The 22,336-nt window shown below is 53.4% G+C and overlaps 1 protein-coding gene across 1 annotated transcript in view; it reads right to left on the bottom strand.

The window, feature by feature from the left end:
* Positions 1-19,209, bottom strand: part of DDX25 (DEAD-box helicase 25) — a 53,002-nt gene extending 33,793 nt beyond the window's left edge. Inside the window, exons 1-5 of the mRNA XM_065570200.1 lie at positions 19,052-19,209; positions 11,764-11,830; positions 8,441-8,491; positions 3,266-3,401; positions 1,587-1,679 (exon numbers count right to left, since the gene is read on the bottom strand). Of these exons, the coding sequence (XP_065426272.1) occupies positions 1,587-1,679; positions 3,266-3,401; positions 8,441-8,491; positions 11,764-11,830; positions 19,052-19,108 (404 nt within the window). The 5' untranslated portion in view covers positions 19,109-19,209. The remainder of the gene's footprint in view (positions 1-1,586; positions 1,680-3,265; positions 3,402-8,440; positions 8,492-11,763; positions 11,831-19,051) is intronic.
* Positions 19,210-22,336: the final 3,127 nt, after the last annotated feature.

Here is a 22,336-nt window from a genome sequence, read left to right as displayed (position 1 = left end):
GAGTCCCAGAGCTCAGGCTCCAACCCGAGGCTGAACATCCACACAGTGATATTTATCTCCACAGCCTGAGCCCCACAAGCCCAAATCAGATGACCTGGGCCAGCCATGGCCTTGCTGCAGGGCTTTTATTTCCACGTAGACATACCTGGGACAGCCAGCAGCTGGAGACTATGCAGGCAGGCAGGGGGTCCTGAACAACTCTGTGAGGCTCTGGCCAACTACACACGGCAAGGCCCCAGGACAGAGCAGCACCTCCATCCCCTGACTCACCTCAGAAGGTCACCCAGACTCTCTGGGTTGGCGGTGGAGAGGGACATGCAACCAAAAATTATAACTAAAAGGAGGGCCTCAGCTCAAAAAGTTTGAAAACCCCTTAAGGTGCAGGGAGGGGGGAGCTAGAGACTGTGTGCTGCTGGCAGGGGTGTAGCTCCAGGTACAGGCAGCGGGTAGGTAGGGGCTATGTGCCAGGAGGACTGTAGCTCAGGCTGCAGGGAGGGGCTGTGTCCGAGGGGATATTGCTGCTGCGAGGCCAGGCTGTGCAGGCAGCCTGCATGAGGAAACTGACCTGGCCACGTAGAGCACCTGATGTCACTGCTCCCCCAGCCCCGCCCAAACATTCCTCCGTGCTCCCCTAGGAGGGCTTGGGCCTGTCCCGCGCAGCAGGGCTTGCTTGGGGAGGGAGCAGGGCCAAATGGAAGGCAGAAATCTGTCCCCCCTCCCCCCGTGTGTCACCCAAAGCTTGCAATTTGCGGGAGGGCAATGCCCCCCCCCCACTCCTCTCCAAACTACGCCATGGGAAAAACTGAATGGAATCTAGTGTGACACCAAGACATAAGGAGTCAGGGAAGGAGATTAAGCATTGCAGGTATGATCAGCCAGGGAGAAGGAGAACCAGAAGCATTGGAAGAGTCTGGGGGAGACATGGGGGGGGCTTGCCCTCCCAAACTGCAATGCCATAAGCAGAGGGGGGCAGCTCCACACACACCCCTCCGATACCCCACTCCAGGTCAGAGGCGGGAAGCTGGAGCCAGGCAGTGCAGGGTGGCTGCTGCTCTGGCTGGTGCCACGGAGGCTCCCCCCTCCTCCTGCTGGTGCTCCTCAGCCCCCAGCCCCCTTTGACTGTTCATACAGCTGGTAAGAGCTGCCTGGGCAGGGGAACTCAGCTGCAGGACTGGAAGAGCCCTCTGGGAACAGTGACCACGGGGGGGGGGGGGGGGGCCCTCCCAGCACACAGCCCTGAGCTATCCTCTGCCTGCACCCTGAGCTACCCCCGGTTATCTTCTCCCTGCACCCTGATCTGTTTTCAAACTTTTTGAGTTGCCCCCCCCCACCCCCAGAGTTATAATTTTTTATTGCACCCTACCCCTCCCTCAAACCCAGACAGGCTGGGTGGACTGCTGAGGTGAGTTGGGGTGGAGGTGGCGCTCCCTCTTCGGTCCCCTCCATGTGGAGCTGGCCCTGCTCTGCCAGGCCCTGCCCCCCCAAATATAGAAGTCAAACCATGCCTATGACCAGAATGGCAGAAATATGAAAATAATGAACAAATGCAAATAGCATGTTTTACACCTTGTTTTGCAAGTACTCACGGGTCAGCTAGCATCATAGGAAGCGCTGTCTCCTGTATCTTGGATGGTCTGTTGAAACCCATTTCATAAATCCCCTGTAATAACTCTTTCTTCCTGCCAAACCAGGAAAAAAATCAAACTATTTACAAGCAAGTGATGAGATGCCCTAGGACAGTGCTTTCAAAATGTTTTAGGCTGCATACTCCTTTCCAAAGAATGCAGTCTACCGTGTACCCTCATCTGAGATATGGTCATAACATATCTATGATTAGATTTCCAAATCCTACTAAATAAAATGTGTTACGGGATTTTTCTCATGTTTTTTTTCCAGTCCGGGAACTTGAGTAGGACATTCAGGCATGTGAAACTACTGATAAAAGAGTATTTGTAACAAAAACAAGGTTTATTAAAAGCCAAGAGAAAATGGAGTTAAAACAAAAGCGATGGTTAGTTTAACCTATCTAGCTGAACTGGATAGGACATTCTCAGTTGAGTCAGAGGAAAAACGATCTTAATGTCTAAAAAGCAAGACCTGTTCTGTCTGACAGTCTCTTGTCAGAGTCAGCCCCTGCTGTCAAGTCCAGAGAGATAGATAGGGTACCCCAACCACAATCCAGGGTTGCCACCCTACCTTCCAAACCAGTTTTATCCAATTACTCACACACTCAGTAGGGTTTGGGGGACTCTGCATTCTTTAAGAGATGGGCCACTGAGGATACAAAGATGCTTTACCAATGTTTGATATCCGTCTCTCACATGCTAAACATCTTAGCCCTACTTGCTGTATTCAACCAATCCCCAATTCTGTTGAGGAAAGCAATTAGGTGTGACCTTTTACCATTTATTTTATGTCCTTTACCATGAAACAAATTATTGCCCAATCTATCTTTTATTAGGAAATATAAAATATTGACCAAACCCAACACTCTGTCACAGGTACCACACATACTCTTGGGAGAGGTATCACTACAAGATCTTTTGCAGCATATTATCAGCATGTTTTGGTTTTAAAGCTTATTTAGACGTGTTCTAACTGTTCCTTGCTGTGGCTCTAGTCCAGCAGACAGAAGGAAGACTCATCTGTTGGCATAACACCATCGTTTCCTATACACCTTTAGGTTTCCCTTGGAAATCTTGCATCTAATCCTAATCAGGGCCTAAGTACACCACAAAAATAACCATGTTTAAACGTGGTTAGGAAACATCAGTGAAAATCCATGTTGTAATATGGTCGGATCATAGTTGTGTGGAAAGACTGACATGCTTAAACCATGTTTAGGAACTATTTTAGTCTATATATTTACCAACATTAAAAACAGTTTTCATTATAGCTATAGATTGTTTTTCCTTTCCATACTGGCAAGAAAAAAAAAACTCTTTAAGGTGTCTATAGCTATGGCATCTAAAAATCAGTGTTAAAATATGGGTGGATTAGAATCGTGTTTCAATGTGTTTTTTGGATATGGTACCAGGACATGTTAGTCTCACAAGATCACACTACAGTGGAACGGATGAATCCTTCAATGTATGTCTGCGTGTCTTCCCCATTTTAGCTGTATTTGATTTTTACTATATTGTACTATCACTCCCAAATTCAAAGGAGATTGCGTGACAGAACATGACAAACCCCCACGTAATTACTACTGGCCCATTGACCTGACTGCCTGTTTTCAGTGTGTAGTTCTGTCCCAGTTACTCACAGATGCAGTTCTTCAAAGGTTTTTACTGAGAAGAGAGGGGAGCTGGGATCTCGCTGCAGGACTTCAACATGATGATTGGATTCTACCAGAGACTTCCGGATAAGCTTGTTTAAAAGGGAATTTTCTGCTAAATCCACTACGTGAGCATGGAAGAAAAAAAAAAGAAAGAAAGAAAGGGAACAGATCACCATACCTGGCAGGTTGTATAAAAGTCACAGCTTAATTCTCGTAAGTGCTAGAAATAGTGTTTTTAAAACAAAAAAGTAAACACAAGCCCCAAGAACGAAAAAAAAAATGAAGTCAACACACACAAGGTGGCAAAGTATGATGGGACCGACATAGCTTTGTCTCAAACAATGGAATTATTGCAACCCTAGACATGCTCACTTTGAGGAAAAAGAAAACACTGTGCCACCCCCTGTAGCCCAGCCAAATATTTAAGTCTACCCCATCTTAATTTGTAAACCTGTTGTGCTTCCCCAGGCTAATATGAGAGACTCCCTGGCCCAATATAGCTCAGGTTGCAAACTCCATTTAACTCAAATGAACTCTTACCACCCCCCCCAAGATTCTTAATGCACCCCCAAAGCCCTCCTCGAGAAGAGGCCAATGTGCTCTTCCCTGCCTCTTCCACCCCAGAGACCTTGTGCTGTCCATGACATTCCTTTGTAGATTCACTGGATCTTGCCCTTTCTTCTTTTTTATTGCAATGCACTTTGGTTTTGTTTTGAAATGAAAAAAATGTAAAGAGCTTTCAATGTAATTAATTAAATGGTTCCCCCCCCCTCCATTTTCAACATTAAGGACTTGAATAATGTTCGGGTTTGTCTACAAATGGAGCCATTACTGACTGACTACGTGTGGAGAGAGCACTGCCTATCATGTTCACCAATATTGTCTCACTGCTTCCTTGTACTCCCCAGTTGACTCTTAGATTTTATAAGCTCCTGGGGGCATAGACAGTCTTTTTATTCTGTGTTTATACAGCATCAGAACAATGGGGTCCTGGTCCATGCCCAGGGATCCTAGCTTTATAGTAATTCAAAAAATACATTAAAACTAATATTGCAGAATAAAAACATTCACACATAGAGTTATTCAGGAAGAGCTGTCCTGAATAGTTTCATGTGTAGACAAGCCCTTAAAGTCATTCTAGTTTCATGCTGTTCAGATCACTTGAGCGGTAATGAACCACAACCAATTCTTAGGTGAGTCAATGTGCTTAGTGCCAGAATAAGCTTTACTCCAACTCCAGGCCTTGGTTTTTTTTCAACAAGCAGCAACTATTTGAAAGGGATACTGCTTAGGACACAGCTATATGCCAAAAGCATGTATACAGTTGCACAAGTCTGATACTCCTAGCATAGGAGTAACTGCTGAGCTCCAGTTCATTTGCAAATTTGACACCATCAGATCAGGATTAAACAAAGACTGTGAATGGCTAGCCAACTACAGAAACAGTTTCTCCTCCCTTGGTGTTCACACCTCAACTGCTAGCAGAGCACCTCACCCTCCCTGATTGAACTAACCTCCTTATCTCCACACTGATATATACCTGCCTGTGGAGATTTCCATTACTTGCATCTGAAGAAATGAGGTTCTTACCCACGAAAACTTATGCTCCCAGTACTTCTGTTAGTCTCAAAGGTGCCACAGGACCCTCTGTTGCTCTTTCCTAGCATAGGGTGACCAGACGTCCCGATTTTATCGGGACTGTCCCGATATTTCCTTGTTTGTCCCGCGTCCCGACCGACTTGCGGTCGGGACACTGGACAAACAAGGAAATGCGCCGGAGCCTGGAAGTGCTCGCACACACCCCACCCCACCCCGCTCCGACTCCGCCCCCTCCTCCCCCGATTGGCTCCCTCCCCGAATCCCCGCCTCTTCCCCGGGCTCACCATTCCCCCTCCCTCCGCAAGCGCTGGAGGGAGGCCCGAGAGACTCAGAGGGAGTGCGGGGCCGGGGCCGGGGTGAGTAACAGTCCGGCCTGGCCCCGAGCAGGCAGGACTCAGTTGGGTGGTAGGGAGAGGAGGGGGGCGGCCCGCGGGCCCAGGCGGCGGCTGTTGTTGTCCCCCCGGGCAGCAGGACTCGGGAGCAGCCGCTGCTGCAGCTCCCACTGCCGCGGGGGAGGAAGCGGCCATGGCGCTCCGTGGCTGCGGCGCCTCCGAACCCCCCGAGCCGGGGCCTGCAGCAGCCTGCAGGGACCCAGCAGCACGCACGCTGGGCCCAGCCCCTGGCCAGTCGCGTCTGGGCTGCTGCCCAGCTGGTACTATCCCGCGGCGGCTCCGGGGCGGAGGCATCGGCAGCCCAGCCCCGTTCGTTCCCCTGCGGGACCGAGCGGGACGGGGGGGCTGGGGCCTGCTGCCCCCACTCCGGGGCCACAGCGCGATAGCACCAGCTGGGCAGCAGCCCAGACGCGACTGGCCAGGGGCTGGGCCCAGCGTGCGCGCTGCTGGGTCCCCGCAGCAGGCCCCGGCTCGGGGGGTTCGGGGGCGCCAGAGCCGCAGCCGCGGAGCGCCATGGCCGCTTCCTGCCCCCGTGGCAGTGGGAGCTGCAGCAGCGGCTGCTCCCGAGTCCCACTGGCCGCGGGTGAGAACAGCCTCCGCCTGGCCCCGCGGGCCGCCCCCCCCCTCGCCCTACCACCCAACTGAGTCCTGCCTGCTCGGGACCAGGCCGGACTCTTACTCACCCCGGCCCCGCGCTTCCCCTGAGTCTCCCGGGCCTCCCTCCAGCGCTTGCGGAGGAAGGGTGGGGTTTTTTGTTTTTTTTTGCCACGCCCCCCCCTCCCCCCGCGTCCCGATATTTGTCTTGGGTGATCTGGTCACCCTATCCTAGCATAGCACATAGGTGAAACTTTGCTTATGAAGGACCTACGTTAAGGGTCTAATCTTCCATCACAGTGTAACTCTTATTGATGTTAATGAGCATTTGGACACACGCATCAGGGAGGAAAATAAGACCATTCAGTGGCTAGACAACCGATTTAAAGTTACACAAAAAATATGTAAAAATGTAAAGTTTGCGAAGGCAAGCACCGAAAAGTTAGGAAATGCCAGATTTAAGCTTGCCTGTGCAATGTGAATTTAGTCCCCCTGTGACAGATCTGATGCACTGGGGTGGGGGGGAGAGGAGAAGTGGGACTGATTGGACAAAGAAACTGGGGCAAGCAGTTGGGGAAGGGACGGAGGAATATTAAGGTTGGATGAGGAGCCAAGGGGGAGAGGTTGTGGCCAGATCTATACTGGGAAGGCTCTGTTGGTATACCATACCAGCAAAGTGCTCCTAGTGTGGATGCAGATATAATAGCAAAATTGTGCTTCTGCCACTATAACTTTCTCTACACTAGGGGCTTTTTCCAGCACCTCTTCACATCCTGATGATGGAGCTATGCTAGCACAAGTTTGTAGAGGAGCCATGGCCTTAGACTGGGAGTCAGTGGGGGGGAAAGGGAGTAGGGGACATGACTGGAGGAAAGGGGAGCCAGATTGGGTGAGGAGCCAGGGGAGGGAATGGGACTGGTTGGGCAAGGAGACTGGTGACAAGGAGTTGGGAGGGGGGGAGTGGAAAGAAGAAACTGAGGCTAGGATGGGAAGCCATGAAAAGGAGATTAGGACTGAGTGGGCATGGGGACAGTCTGGGATGAGGAGCCAGGGGGAGGAAAAACAGCACTAAGTCAAAGACATGTTATAGGGAATCAGGCAGAAAGGATCAAAAGCTTGGGGAAAGAGGCAGAAGGGTGTGCGACCTTTAGAATCCCGAATAGAACCAAGTACTTCCGTTTCTCTGCTGTCAGCAAATAACTGTGAAACCCACTAGCAAACTGTCCCATCCCTTTCCAGTGCACCAGATCTAAGATTCCAACCTGCTGATGGCGTATGTTGATGTCAGTATGATTGCACGTGATGGATTTTTTTTTTTAAACCTAGAAAATTACACACAAAAGCCACCATTAAAAGAATGTTAAGGTTGCAAAGTGAAGCACTCAAAAGTTATGAAATGACAGAATTCAGAGGGCCAGGGCAAACATGATTCACCCTCCCGCCTTCTGTGTATGCGTTATGATTTGGCTTGGAAGGATTAGATTTTTAATAGGTAAACATCGATTTCACTGTACACACACAAAGCAACAAAAAATATTTCTATCAATAGTAAACAAAATTTACAGAAATGACAAGTCAGTCATTTTTGCCCAGTCAGCCCAGTTCTCGCCCTGCACCCAGCTCCCCATCAAATGCATCTCCCCTCCCATGGTTCTTCCCCACTCCAAGTCTCCCTGCTCCCAAATCCATGTCCAGTCTCCTCCCACATCTCCAAGTCTCCTTGCCCAACCAGTCACAGTCTCCTTACCCTGACAACTCCAGTCTCCTTACCCTGACAAAACCAGTCACTTAGTTTCTCTACCCCCACCCCCAAGACTCCTTGTCCCAATCCACTCCCCGCCACCACTCTGGTCTGGCTATTGCCTCCTCTAATTCAGTCAGACACCTTCCTTCTCCATGCTGCCTGAGCGCCAATGGGGTATCATTGAGCATAGATCAGGCCATCTCCTGCTCTCAGATCCAGTGCCTGATCCCACCCCAGCCTGCAGCAGCCAGGTGCAGCAATTGTAGGGAGCCCTGTGCTCAATGCACACAGAATCTTTGCAGAATTTATGTAAGAAGCTCCAACAAGTCTACTGAGCACATGCAAGGAGATTTTTCAATGGCTCATAACTTGGCTGCATTTGGGCACACATTCATGGGAACAGCAAAAGGCACATCCCTGACCCAAAGGCTATTCCCCCTGCCAGATTTCATGCTTCAACCATTCCAGAGGACATGCTGAATTTAAATCGGTATCCTATTATTGTTTAACAGTGTGATTAAATCGTTTGACTAACATGGGTGCCTTTGTAAAGACATCCCACTATCCTCTCCACTCTTTCCAGATGTGCCACTAACGTGAGCAAACAATAAATCGAAAAGGAAAGAACCCTGTCCTCTGAAGGACTGAGAAAGCAGAGCTCTTGTATGTTTTATTGACACTGCCTGATCACTCAAAGGGAGCAGACAGGTGGAGTCATTGTACACACACCCACAAGACCAAATCGTAGCCAGCAGATCCTAATTATAAGCTGAATAGACATGGCAGTGCTCCTTTAATCAAGCAGAGCTTGAAAAAGTTTTGTGATCCCACCTTTATCATCTTCCTTATCCTCCTCTTCTCCAGAACTTGCATATTTTTTCCCTTAAGGAAAGAAAGTCACAAAACTTACATTGAATGTACAAGCATACAATACAATACTTTTATATTAAATAACAGACAATATAAAAAGGGAAATAAGGACATCCCACGGAATTACAGACTAGTCAGCTTAACTTCTGTACCCGGAAAGATAATGGAGCAAATAATTAACCAATCAATTTGCAAACATCTAGAAGATAATAAGGTGATAAGTAACATTCAGCATGTATTTGTCAAGAACAAATTGTGCCAAACCAACCTAATAGCTTTCTTTGACAGGGTAACAAGCCTTGTGGATGGGGGGAAGCGACAGACGGGGTATATCTTGACTTTAGTAAAGCTTTTGATACTGTCTCGCATGACCTTCTCATAAACAAACCAGAGAAATGCAACCCAGATGAGCTACTATAAGGTGGGTGTAAAACTGGTTGGAAAACCATTCTCAGAGAGTAGTTATCAGTGGTTCACTATCATGCTGGAAGGACATAATGAGTGGGGTCTCGCAGGGATCAGTTCTGGGTCCGGTTCTGTTCAATATCTTCAACAATGATTTAAATAATAGCATAGAGAGTACACTTACAAAGTCTGTGGACGATACCAAGCTGGGAGGGGATGCAAGTGCTTTGGAGGATAGGATTAAAATTCAAAGAGATCTGCACAAACTGGAGAAATAGTCTAAAGTAAATAGGATGAAATTCAATAAGGACAAATGCAAAGTACTCCATTTGGGAAGGAACAATCAGTTGCACACATACAAAATAGGAAATGACTGCCTAGAAAGGGGTACTGCCGAAAGGGATCTGGGGGTCATAGCGGATCACAAGCTAAATATGAGTCAACAGTGTAACCTTGTTGCTAAAACAGCTACATCATTCTGGGATGTATCAGCACGAGTGTTGTAAACAAGACAAGAGAAGTAATTCTTCCGCTCTACTCTGTGCTGATTCGGACTCAACTGGAGTACTGTGTCCAGTTCCGGGCACCACATTTCAGGAAATATGTGGACAAATTGGAAAGAGTGCAGAGAAGAGCAACAAAAATAATTAAAGATCTAGAAAACATGACCTATGAGGGAAGACTGAAAAAACTGGGTTTGTTAGTCTGGAAAAGTGAAGACTGAGAAGGGACATGATAATAGTTTGCAAGTACGTAAAAGGTTGTTACAAGGAGGTGGGATAAAAATTGTTTTTCTTAGCCTCTGAGGATAGGACAAGAAGCAATGGTCTTAAATTGCAGCAAGGGAGGTTTAGGTTGGACATTAGGAAAAACTTCCTGTCAGGGTGGTTAAGCACTGGAATAAATTGCCTAGGGAGGTTGTAGAATCTCCATCATTGGAGATTTTTAAGAGCAGGTTAGACAAACACCTGTCAAGAATGGTCTAGATAATATTTAGTTCTGCCACAAGTGCAGGAGGCTAGACTAGATGGCCTCTCAAGGTCCCTTCCAGTTCTATGATTGTGTGTGCCAGGCTGATTATTGGATAGCTAACAATTATTCACAAGCCAAGATTTTAAAAGATACAGCTAGTCGGAAGCCAGCACATTTTATACAAGACAAAGTATACTGTACTTTTAAAAATCAAAACTTTGAGGATCTTACAGATTTATACCCTGCAAGTAGAGAGTCACTTCAAATTTAAAGTTTTTAAAAGTTTAATATCTAAGAAGAATGGAAAGATTTCCATATGAGAGATTGAAATGATTAGGACTACTTCATTTAGAAAAGAGACAAAGACGAGGGGACAAGAATGACACTGGTATCGAGTAGGTAAAAGCACTTCTATTTACCCTTTCTTACAATACAAGAACAAAAGGACATCCCATGAAATTGGAAGAGAATAAATTTAAATTTGATAAAGGAGATAATTTTTATGCAGTACATAATGTGTTGGAACTCACTGCCACAAGAGTTATTGCAATAGTCCAAGATCTTAGGGTACACCTACACTACAGGGGGGAGTCGATTTAAGATACGCAAATTCAGCTACGTGAATAGCGTAGCTGAATTCGACGTATCGCAGCCGACTTACCCCACTGTGAGGACGGCGGCAAAATCGACTTCTGCGGCTTTCTGCCGACGGCGCTTACTCCCACCTCCGCTGGTGGAGTAAGAGCGTCGATTCGGGGATCGATTGTCGCGTCCCGATGGGACGCGATAAATCGATCCCTGAGAGGTCGATTTCTACCCGCCGATTCAGGCGGGTAGTGTAGACCTAGCCTTAGTGAGATTACTCAATACTCCAAGAGTTTCGTGAAAGTCATTAAAGGACTGCACAGTTATATAGATACTGAAAACACCTGCAGTTACATGACATAGGATGCAACAATAAATATGGGAAAAATCAAACCAAAATCTTGGGAAACTTCCAAGTGGCTTGTACATGATCAGAATCCAAAGAGCAGGCTCTTAACCCTGATTCACTGGATGAAGGGTGAGAGGAAGCAGAGCCCACTGAAAGGAAGCTGACATTACCACTGTGTGGTGCAAATTATCGTGCCTCACAAGAAATAAGGAACTGAACAACAAAACCAAGAGGTCACCAGGTGGCATGTCTGAAGAATGCACAGTGCAAAGCACAAGGAGAACACACATGCTCCTAATGGTACAAGGAGAACAGAGATGCTGTTACCACACAGAAGACTGCACTTCTGAAGGGGCTGTCCCATACCTAACGAATAACATAGACGACTTGGAAATCAGTTGAATATTTGGAGACTGAGTCACCAATGACAGAGGAAATGTTACTTACACTGCCAAGAGAAAGCTAAAAGAAGTGGAAGGTGTACTGAGAACCAAATCCAAAGGACAGTATCAGCTATTCCTGATTAACTCAACATGTGGACACTGTTGGGGCAGTCTACACAGGGAGTTATTCCAATTAGCTATTCCTTAGTAACTCCATATGTGGACAGGAGTATTCACGAATAAGTGTGCTTTACTCCAAATTAGCTTAATTCATTTAGAAGTTATTTAAATTAATTCAGAATAAGGCACTATTATTCTAGAATAAGAGCATGTACACAGGAAGGTATTCAGAAACAGCTATTCTTCTTTAAATTCACACCCTGCTTTACTCTGCATTAACTTTCATGGCCTTTGTCTACAAAAGCTGTCACTGTCCTGATGGGGAATGTAAAGGGGGCAGCTAAGAAACACCCTTTCCTTTTACTACCCGCTGTGGAACAGGTGGAGACCCACTTTGGGTGCCATGGAGCAGCACCCCACTCGTATGGCCAATGCTCACTTAAGGGTGCGATCCTCAGCCGGACCCTTACCTAGGGTGGGGAAACTGGCATTCCTGATGCCCCTGAGGCTCTTCCAGGGGGTGCAGAGTCCAGAAAACTGGAAGGGAGAAGGGACATGAGCAGGGCAGGGGCAATGGGGGTTGAGGGGGAAAAGAACAACAGGGGGTGGGGATAAGCAGAGGGGAGATTGGGGGTAACAAGCGTGGGGACTGGGGTGGTGGTGGGGTAATGGAGTAGCAGGGGGATGGGGATAACAGGGAAGGGAGAACAGGGTGTAAAAGGAGAGGGGATGAGGGTAACGGTATGGGGGACAGGTGACGGGGTAACAGAGGAGGGGGAACAGGGTTTAAAAGGGGGTAATTATGGGAGGGGGGACAGGGGTAACAGAGGTACAAGAAACGAGGTAACAGGAGGACAGAGTAACGGGGATTGAGGAGGGCAGGGTAATGGGGCAGCAGGGGGATGGGGTAACAGGGATTGAAGGGGACGGGGGATGGGGATTGAGGAGGACAGGGAATGGGGGAACAGAAGATGGGGTAACAGGGATTGAGGGGGACTGGGGGTAACAGGGGGACGGGTAATGGAGACAGGTGATGAGGTAACAGGGGACAGAGTAACAGGGATTGAGGACAGGGGGTGACGGGGTAACAAGGATTGAGGGGGGACAGGGAGACAGGCGGATGGGGCAACAGGGACAGACAACAGGGTAACAGGGAGACAGGGGTAAAGAGGAATAAGGAGGACAAATCTTAACAGGGGTAATGGGATTGGAGGGAGACAGGGTAACGGGGATTGAGGGGGGACACACAATGGAGTAACAGGGAGATGATGGGGTAATGAGGATTAAGGAGGACAGAGTTTAACAGGGAAAAGGGGTAATGGGATTGAAAGGAGACAGAGTAACGGGGATTGAGGTGGGGCAGCGGATTGAGGGGGACAGGCAATAGAGTAACAGGGGGATGGGGTAATGGGGATTGAGGTGGGACTGAGGTAACGGGGGATTCAGGGGCACAGGCGATGGGGTAAAAGGGGGATGGGGTAATGGGGATTGAGGTGGGATGCGGGATTGAGGGGGACAGGCGATGGGGTAACAGGGGGATGGGATAACGGGGACTGAGGTGGGACGGGGGTAACGGGTGATTGGAGGGAACAGGCGATGGCGTAACGGGGACTGTGGGGGACAGGGGATGGGGTAATGGGGATTGAGGTGGGACAGTGGGTAACGGGATTGAGGGGGACAGGCGATGGGGTAACAGGGGGATGGGATAACAGGGGATTGAGGGGGACAGGCGATGGGGTAACGGGGGATTGAGGTGGGACAGGCGGTGGGGTAACAGGGGGATGTGGTAACAGGGGATTGAGGGGGACAAGCGATGGGGTAACGGGGGAATGAGGTGGGGCAGGCGATGGGGTAACGGGGGAATGAGGTGGAATAGGGGGTAACGGGGACTGAGGGGGACAGGCGATGGGGTAACGGGGAAATGAGGTGGGATGGGGTAACGGGGGAGTGAGGTGGGGCAGACGATGGGGTAACGGGGACTGAGGGGGACAGGCGATGGGGTAACGGGGGACAGGCGATGGGGTAACGGGGAAATGAGGTGGAATAGGGGGTAACGGGGACTGAGGGGGACAGGCGATGGGGTAACGGGGGATTGAAGAGGGACAGGCGGTGGGGTAACAGGGGGATGTGGTAACAGGGGACTGAGGGGGACAGGCGATGGGGTAACGGGGACTGAGGGGGACAGGCGATGGGGTAACGGGGGAGTGAGGTGGGGCAGGTGATGGGGTAACGGGGGAGTGAGGTGGGGCAGGCGATGGGGTAACGGGGGAGTGAGGTGGAATGGGGGGTAACGGGGACTGAGGGGGACAGGCGATGGGGTAACGGGGGATTGAGGGGGACAGGCGATGGGGTAACGGGGGAGTGAGGTGGGGCAGGCGATGGGGTAACGGGGACTGAGGGGTACAGGCGATGGGGTAACGGGGGAGTGAGGTGGGGCAAGCGATGGGGTAACGGGGGAGTAAGGTGGGATGGGGGGTAACGGGTACTGAGGGGGACAGGCGATGGGGTAACGGGGGATTGAGGTGGGGTAACAGGGGGATGTGGTAACAGGGGACTGAGGGGTACAGGCGATGGGGTAACGGGGACTGAGGGGGACAGGCGATGGGGTAACAGGGGAGTGAGGTGGGGCAGGCGATGGGGTAACGGGGAGTGAGGGGGACAGGCGATGGGGTAACGGGGAGTGAGGTGGGGCAGGCGATGGGGTAACGGGGGAGTGAGGTGGGGCATGCGATGGGGTAACGGGGACTGAGGGGTACAGGCGATGGGGTAACGGGGGAGTGAGGTGGGGCAGGCGATGGGGTAACGGGGGAGTGAGGTGGGATGGGGGGTAACGGGGACTGAGGGGGACAGGCGATGGGGTAACGGGGGATTGAGGTGGGGTAACAGGGGGATGTGGTAACAGGGGACTGAGGGGGACAGGCGATGGGGTAACGGGGGAGTGAGGTGGGGCAGGCGATGGGGTAACGGGGGGATGAGGTGGGACAGGCGATGGGGTAACGGGGGAGTGAGGTGGGGCAGGCGATGGGGTAACGGGGACTGAGGGGGACAGGCGATGGGGTAACAGGGGAGTGAAGTGGGGCAGGCGATGGGGTAACGGGGACTGAGGGGGACAGGCGATGGGGTAACAGGGGAGTGAGGTGGGGCAGGCGATGGGGTAACGGGGGAACGAGGTGGGACAGGCGATGGGGTAACGGGGACTGAGGGGGACAGGCGATGGGGTAACGGGGGAGTGAGGTGGGGCAGGCGATGGGGTAACGGGGACTAAGGGGGACAGGCGATGGGGTAACGGGGGAGTGAGGTGGGGCAGGCGATGGGGTAACGGGGACTGAGGGGTACAGGCGATGGGGTAACGGGGGAGCGAGGTGGGGCAGGCGATGGGGTAACGGGGACTGAGGGGTACAGGAGATGGGGTAACGGGGGAGTGAGGTGGGGCAGGCGATGGGGTAACGGGGACTGAGGGGTACAGGCGATGGGGTAACGGGGGAGTGAGGTGGGGCAGGCGATGGGGTAACGGGGACTGAGGGGTACAGGTGATGGGGTAACGGGGGAGTGAGGTGGGGCAGGCGATGGGGTAACGGGGGATTGAGGTGGGGTAACAGGGGGATGTGGTAAAAGGGGACTGAGGGGGACAGGCGATGGGGTAACGGGTGAGTGAGGTGGGGCAGGCGATGGGGTAACGGGGACTGAGGGGGGCAGGCGATGGGGTAACGGGGGGATGAGGTGGGACAGGCGATGGGGTAACGGGGGAGTGAGGTGGGGCAGGCGATGGGGTAACGGGGACTTAGGGGGGCAGGCGATGGGGTAACGGGGGAGTGAAGTGGGGCAGGCGATGGGGTAACGGGGGAGTGAGGTGGGGCAGGCGATGGGGTAACAGGGACTGAGGGGGACAGGCGATGGGGTAACGGGGGAGTGAGGTGGGGCAGGCGATGGGGTAACGGGGACTGAGGGGGACAGGCGATGGGGTAACGGGGGAGTGAGGTGGGGCAGGCGATGGGGTAACGGGGGATTGAGGTGGGGTAACAGGGGGATGTGGTAAAAGGGGACTGAGGGGGACAGGCGATGGGGTAACGGGGGAGTGAAGTGGGGCAGGCGATGGGGTAACGGGGGAGTGAGGTGGGGCAGGCGATGGCGTAACGGGGACTAAGGGGGACAGGCGATGGGGTAACGGGGGAGCGAGGTGGGGCAGGCGATGGGGTAACGGGGGGATGAGGTGGGACAGGCGATGGGGTAACGGGGGAGTGAGGTGGGGCAGGCGATGGGGTAACGGGGGAGTGAAGTGGGGCAGGCGATGGGGTAACGGGGGAGTGAGGTGGGGCAGGCGATGGGGTAACGGCGGAGTGAGGTGGGGCAGGCGATGGGATAACAGGGACTGAGGGGGACAGGCGATGGGGTAACGGGGGAGTGAGGTGGGGCAGGCGATGGGGTAACGGGGGAGTGAAGTGGGGCAGGCGATGGGGTAACGGGGGAGCGAGGTGGGGCAGGCGATGGGGTAACGGGGACTAAGGGGGACAGGCGATGGGGTAACGGGGGAGCGAGGTGGGGCAGGCGATGGGGTAACAGAGGAGTGAGGTGGGGCAGGCGATGGGGTAACGGGGACTGAGGGGGACAGGCGATGGGGTAACGGGGGGATGAGGTGGGACGGCGATGGGGTAACGGGGACTGAGGGGTACAGGCGATGGGGTAACAGGGGAGCGAGGTGGGGCAGGCGATGGGGTAACAGGGGAGTGAGGTGGGGCAGGCGATGGAGTAACGGGGGAGTGAGGTGGGGCAGGCGATGGGGTAACGGGGGAGTGAGGGGGACAGGCGATGGGGTAACGGGGGAGTGAGGTGGGGCAGGCGATGGGGTAACGGCGGAGTGAGGTGGGGCAGGCGATGGGGTAACGGGGACTGAGGGGGACAGGCGATGGGGTAACGGGGGAGTGAGGTGGGGCAGGCGATGGGGTAACGGGGGAGTGAAGTGGGGCAGGCGATGGGGTAACAGGGGAGTGAGGTGGGGCAGGCAATGGAGTAACGGGGACTGAGGGGGACAGGCGATGGGGTAACGGGGGAGCGAGGTGGGGCAGGCGATGGGGTAACGGGGGGATGAGGTGGGACGGCGATGGGGTAACGGGGACTGAGGGGTACAGGCGATGGGGTAACGGGGGAACGAGGTGGGGCAGGCGATGGGGTAACGGGGACTGAGGGGTACAGGCGATGGGGTAACGGGGGAGCGAGGTGGGGCAGGCGATGGGGTAACGGGTACTGAGGGGGACAGGCGATGGGGTAACGGGGGGATGAGGTGGGACGGCGATGGGGTAACGGGGACTGAGGGGGACAGGCGATGGGGTAACGGGGGAGCGAGGTGGGGCAGGCGATGGGGTAACAGGGGAGTGAGCTGGGGCAGGCGATGGAGTAACGGGGACTGAGGGGGACAGGCGATGGGGTAACGGGGGAGCGAGGTGGGGCAGGCGATGGGGTAACGGCGGAGTGAGGTGGGGCAGGCGATGGGGTAACGGGGACTGAGGGGGACAGGCAATGGGGTAACGGGGGAGCGAGATGGGGCAGGCGATGGGGTAACGGGGGGATGAGGTGGGGGGAGCGAGGTGGGGCAGGCGATGGGGTAACGGGGACTGAGGGGGACAGGCTATGGGGTAACGGGGGAGTGAGGTGGGGCAGGCGATGGGGTAACGGGGACTGAGGGGGACAGGCGATGGGGTAACGGGGGGATGAGGTGGGACGGCGATGGGGTAACGGGGACTGAGGGGGACAGGCGATGGGGTAACGGGGGAGTGAGGTGGGGCAGGCGATGGGGTAACGGGGGAGTGAGGTGGGGCACGCGATGGGGTAACGGGGACTAAGGGGGACAGGCGATGGGGTAACGGGGGAGCGAGGTGGGGCAGGCGATGGGGTAACGGGGACTAAGGGGGACAGGCGATGGGGTAACGGGGGAGTGAGGTGGGGCAGGCGGTGGGGTAACGGGGGAGCGAGGTGGGGCAGGCGATGGGGTAACGGGGGGATGAGGTGCGGCAGGCGATGGGGTAACGGGGACTAAGGGGGACAGGCCATGGGGTAACAGGGGAGTGAGGTGGGGCAGGCGATGGGGTAACAGGGGAGTGAGGTGGGGCAGGCGATGGGGTAACGGCGGAGCGAGGTGGGGCAGGCGATGGGGTAACGGGGACTGAGGGGTACAGGCGATGGGGTAACAGGGGAGTGAGGTGGGGCAGGCGATGGGGTAACGGGGACTGAGGGGTACAGGCGATGGGGTAACGGGGGAGTGAGGTGGGGCAGGCGATGGGGTAACGGGGACTGAGGGGGACAGGCGATGGGGTAACGGGGGAGTGAGGTGGGGCAGGCGATGGGGTAACGGGGACTGAGGGGGACAGGCGATGGGGTAACAGAGGAGTGAGGTGGGGCAGGCGATGGGGTAACGGGGACTAAGGGGGACAGGCGATGGGGTAACGGGGGAGCGAGGTGGGGCAGGCGGTGGGGTAACGGGGACTGAGGGGTACAGGCGATGGGGTAACGGGGGAGCGAGGTGCGGCAGGCGATGGGGTAACGGGGACTAAGGGGGACAGGCCATGGGGTAACAGGGGAGTGAGGTGGGGCAGGCGATGGGGTAACGGGGACTGAGGGGTACAGGCGATGGGGTAACGGGGGAGCGAGGTGCGGCAGGCGATGGGGTAACGGGGACTGAGGGGGACAGGCGATGGGGTAACGGGGGAGCGAGGTGGGGCAGGCGGTGGGGTAACGGGGACTGAGGGGTACAGGCGATGGGGTAACGGCGGAGCGAGGTGGGGCAGGCGATGGGGTAACGGGGACTGAGGGGTACAGGCGATGGGGTAACAGGGGAGTGAGGTGGGGCAGGCGATGGGGTAACGGGGACTGAGGGGTACAGGCGATGGGGTAACGGGGGAGCGAGGTGGGGCAGGCGATGGGGTAACGGGGACTGAGGGGGACAGGCGATGGGGTAACTGGGGAGCGAGGTGGGGCAGGCGGTGGGGTAACGGGGACTGAGGGGGACAGGCGATGGGGTAACGGGGACTGAGGGGGACAGGCGATGGGGTAACGGGGGAGTGAGGTGGGGCAGGCGATGGGGTAACGGGGACTGAGGGGGACAGGCGATGGGGTAACGGGGGGATGAGGTGGGGCAGGCGATGGGGTAACGGGGACTGAGGGGGGCAGGCGATGGGGTAACGGGGGGATGAGGTGGGGCAGGCGATGGGGTAACGGGGGAGTGAGGTGGGGCAGGCGATGGGGTAACGGGGACTGAGGGGGACAGGCGATGGGGTAACGGGGGAGCGAGGTGGGGCAGGCGATGGGGTAACAGGGGAGTGAGGTGGGGCAGGCGATGGGGTAACGGGGGATGAGGTGGGGCAGGCGATGGGGTAACGGGCGAGTGAGGTGGGGCAGGCGATGGGGTAACGGGGAAGCGAGGTGGGGCAGGCGATGGGGTAACGGGGGAGTGAGGTGGGGCAGGCGATGGGGTAACGGGGGAGTGAGGTGGGGCAGGCGATGGGGTAACGGGGACTGAGGGGGACAGGCAATGGGGTAACGGGGGAGCGAGGTGGGGCAGGCGATGGGGTAACGGGGGAGTGAGGTGGGGCAGGCGATGGGGTAACGGGGACTGAGGGGGACAGGCAATGGGGTAACGGGGGAGTGAGGTGGGGCAGGCGATGGGGTAACGGGGACTGAGGGGGACAGGGCCGGGGAACGGTTTAGGCGGCGGGGAGGTGGTCCCGGCGCTGACGGTGGGCGAGGGGCCGGGCCTGTCCCACTCACACTGTGCGCCAGACCGGCGGTGTCCCTGTCGACCAAGCCGCGCCCATGCGAGGCCATAGCCGCCCCGCCACGTGCCGCGCCCGCCCGCCCGTTAGCGGCGCGAAGGGCTGAACGCCCAGCGTAGCGCCGCGCGGCGGGGGAGGGGCAGACTATGAATATTCATGAGGGCGGGGCAATAGCGAGCCGAAGAGAAGGGGGCGGGATTACTGCTGGGCCCGCCCCCCGGGCACGAAGCGGGTTCTCTGTCCTGCTCCATCTTGGCCTGTCCCAAGGTGGAGTCCGAGTCCCGACTCCCAGCCCCACCCCAGAGCACAAAGCGGGTCTCTGCTCTCAAATGGGTTTCTCAGACCGCTGCCCTGCAGGTTCCTGGGCCTGGTGTACTCCATTATGGGAACCACTCGTTGCTTGCCCTTTTTCAAAGTCCTGTGTCATTTTCTGGCAATATACAACAAATGATTTTTTTAAATCCTCCAGTATCTTCCTGTGGGGTCTGGAGTTATTAATGTAAGACCACCCTCATCCTCCAGTTTGGGTTCATTACTGTAGTGCTGTTTCATACCGGATATACTGGCCTTGGTGGCTAAAATTTGAAAGGAAAAGGCAGCAGAGTGAAGACAGGAGAATGAGTTCCTGTAGCTTGAAGCTGAAGTTACACACACCTGCTCCTCCATCTAGAGCAAAGAGAATCACTTGGTTGGGGCAGGGCTTGAAGTGAGCCAGATTATGCTGAGCTGGCAATTTATAAGGTTTTTTTTTTGTTTGTTTGTTTGTTTTAGGATGCTATCTTGTTCTTCAGAAACCTCAGCTTTCATTTTAAAAAAGTGTAAGTGTCTAGCACTTATAATTATGGAGAAAGCTGGAAAAACATGCAAACTGATGCAGCAGCATCTGTCTGAATTTGCAGAGAGCCTGAAACAATAATAGTGAGACGTATTCCCCAGGATAGGATGACGATTTAAATGTAAAAAGCAACAGAGTCCTGTGGCACCTTATAGATGTATTGGAGAATAAGCTTTCGTGGGTGAATACCCACTTAGTCTGATCTAAATGTAAAAATTGTTGTTTTGCGGATATCCAAACATATAAAAAAGGAGAGGGAGGATCACAAATTTGCACTTTCGATTGTGACCAGCATCTCATCTGAGTGAGGCTTGGGAGAGTGCCATTACTTCCCCTCTGCCACCCAGTTTGGGGGTCTCCATGCTGTGATCATATCAGCAATGAAAATATTAAACAGCATTGGGCTATTTTATGAATAGGTGACCTCATGGGAGCAGCAAGGCCACTCAAGAAATGGGGGTAGTAAAGCAGTATCTAGTGTTCTTTCCTCTTCCCTATCTTGGCTTATAGGAATTGGAATCTTTTGGCTAAGGCCTGAAACCAAGACCTGACCACTTGGGGCCATCAAAAATTCCATAGCCACTTCTATGAGATTTTCAGAGTTATTAATGCCCCCCAGACATATTTGATGCTGAGTAATTACGTTCTACTTCTCTACATTTCACCCCAGAGGTAGCTGCTTTTCTGGGGTGGGTAAAATGCTCATTATACCTCAATCACAGGGGCATTGTGAGGGCTGCTCTAACTTGCATCCAACCTACTACAGCCCCTATGGGCTGTACAGCATGGGAAATAGCTGGGGGTGTTATATGGACACCCCAGATATGCCCCTGCATCCATGATCTTCAGTGGGGGCAGCATGGAGAACTGTCATGACCCCCGGGAGAAATTATTCCGGGGGAGGAGGGGGGAGTCCTTACAGCTTCTTTGTAACCATGTGGCTGCAGCACACCTTTGAATTCCTCCCTTTGTCTCCTAATCAGGAGAGGGAGAGGATGTGAAATGGCCCTCACCTGAGTTTTCTTTCCCCAGGGGAAGTATTTTCTTTGGCCTGTCTTCTCCCCGCAAATATTAGGGGGCAGCTCTACTAACACAAAAACAGGGCAGCCTTGGAATCTGCCCCTCTACCACAGGGGCAATATAATAAATAATAATAAAAGCCTAGTAAATTAACCATCTTAATCTGTTTATGCTAAATTGCTATAAACAGGGGGCGAGATCCTTAAAACAATTTTGAATCTGATTTAAAGCTATAAACTGGTGCAACTTTGAATATAGAGAAGTCCTGAGATCTGTTTTCATTTCTTCTCTGGGGGCTGGATGGAATGAAGGAGTGGGGGCCAAGTCTGTACTCTGCACAGTGCAATTCAAGAAAACCACTTTGGCAACTCAGGGCCTGGAAAGAGAGAAAGGATCACAAGCTTTTTCTAAAATGTTCCATTTTCTACTATATTTTCATGAGGCTTGATAACCTAATCACCACCTCTTGGGAATGAAGTCACTGTGCCCCCTGATTCCAGAGTCCTAGTACCAGTCTTGTCCTAACACATGGGGAGCCATTTAGCTCCCCAAGACAGCTGTGATCAAAGAGGACTTTAAATCCAGCGCCCCAGGCCACGGAGCTGGTGAAAGAAACAAAGAGAATCAGTTAGAAAAAAATATTTCAGGACCATTCAGGTTAATGATTTTTACCATGAAAGACCTCTTTTTTTTTTAAAAAAAAACCTCATTTTAAAAGATCACATTTCAAAAATTTTCTGGGCAAAGGCAGGTTTCTTATGTTCTCCACAACTTGGTTGCACCATCAGTGATAAAATTGCTCTCCATCTGCACCCACATTGTAAAGTCTTAGATGATAAATGCAACAACCTGTGGAGTGATAGCTTAAGCCAGTGGTTCTCAGACTTTTGTACTGGTGACCCCTTTCACATAGCAAGCCTCTGAACGTGACCCCCCTTATAAGTTAAACACTTTTTTGTATATTTAATAACATTATAAATGCTGGAAGCAAAGCGGGGTTTAGGGTGGAGGCTAACAGCTCGCGACCCCCCATGTAATAACCTTGTGACCCCCTGAGGGGTCCTGACCCCCAGTTTGAGAACCCCTGGCTTATGCCATGGGAGACAGTGTGGTCTAGTGGTTACTTCACAGAACTGGGAGTCACCATAGCTGGTTTCTAATCCCCGCTCTGCCATTGGTTGGCTGTGTGGCCTTCCTTGGACAAGTCACTAGGGCAGGGGCAGGCAAACTTTTCGGCCTGAGGGCCATTCAGGTTTCGGAAATTGTATGGAGGGCGGGTTAGGGGAGGCTGTGCCTCCTCAAACAGCCAGGTGTGGCCCCTGCCCCCTATCCGCCCTCCCCTCCCCGCTTCTCACCCCCTGACGGCCCCTCCCTGGGACTCCTGCCCCATCCACCCCCCCCTTGTTCTCTGACTGCCCCATCCAA

This window comes from Chrysemys picta, chromosome 16 (genome assembly GCF_011386835.1).
Source record: "Chrysemys picta bellii isolate R12L10 chromosome 16, ASM1138683v2, whole genome shotgun sequence".
NCBI classification, from domain to species: domain Eukaryota; kingdom Metazoa; phylum Chordata; order Testudines; family Emydidae; genus Chrysemys; species Chrysemys picta.
This window is presented reverse-complemented; position numbering and strand designations above follow the sequence as displayed.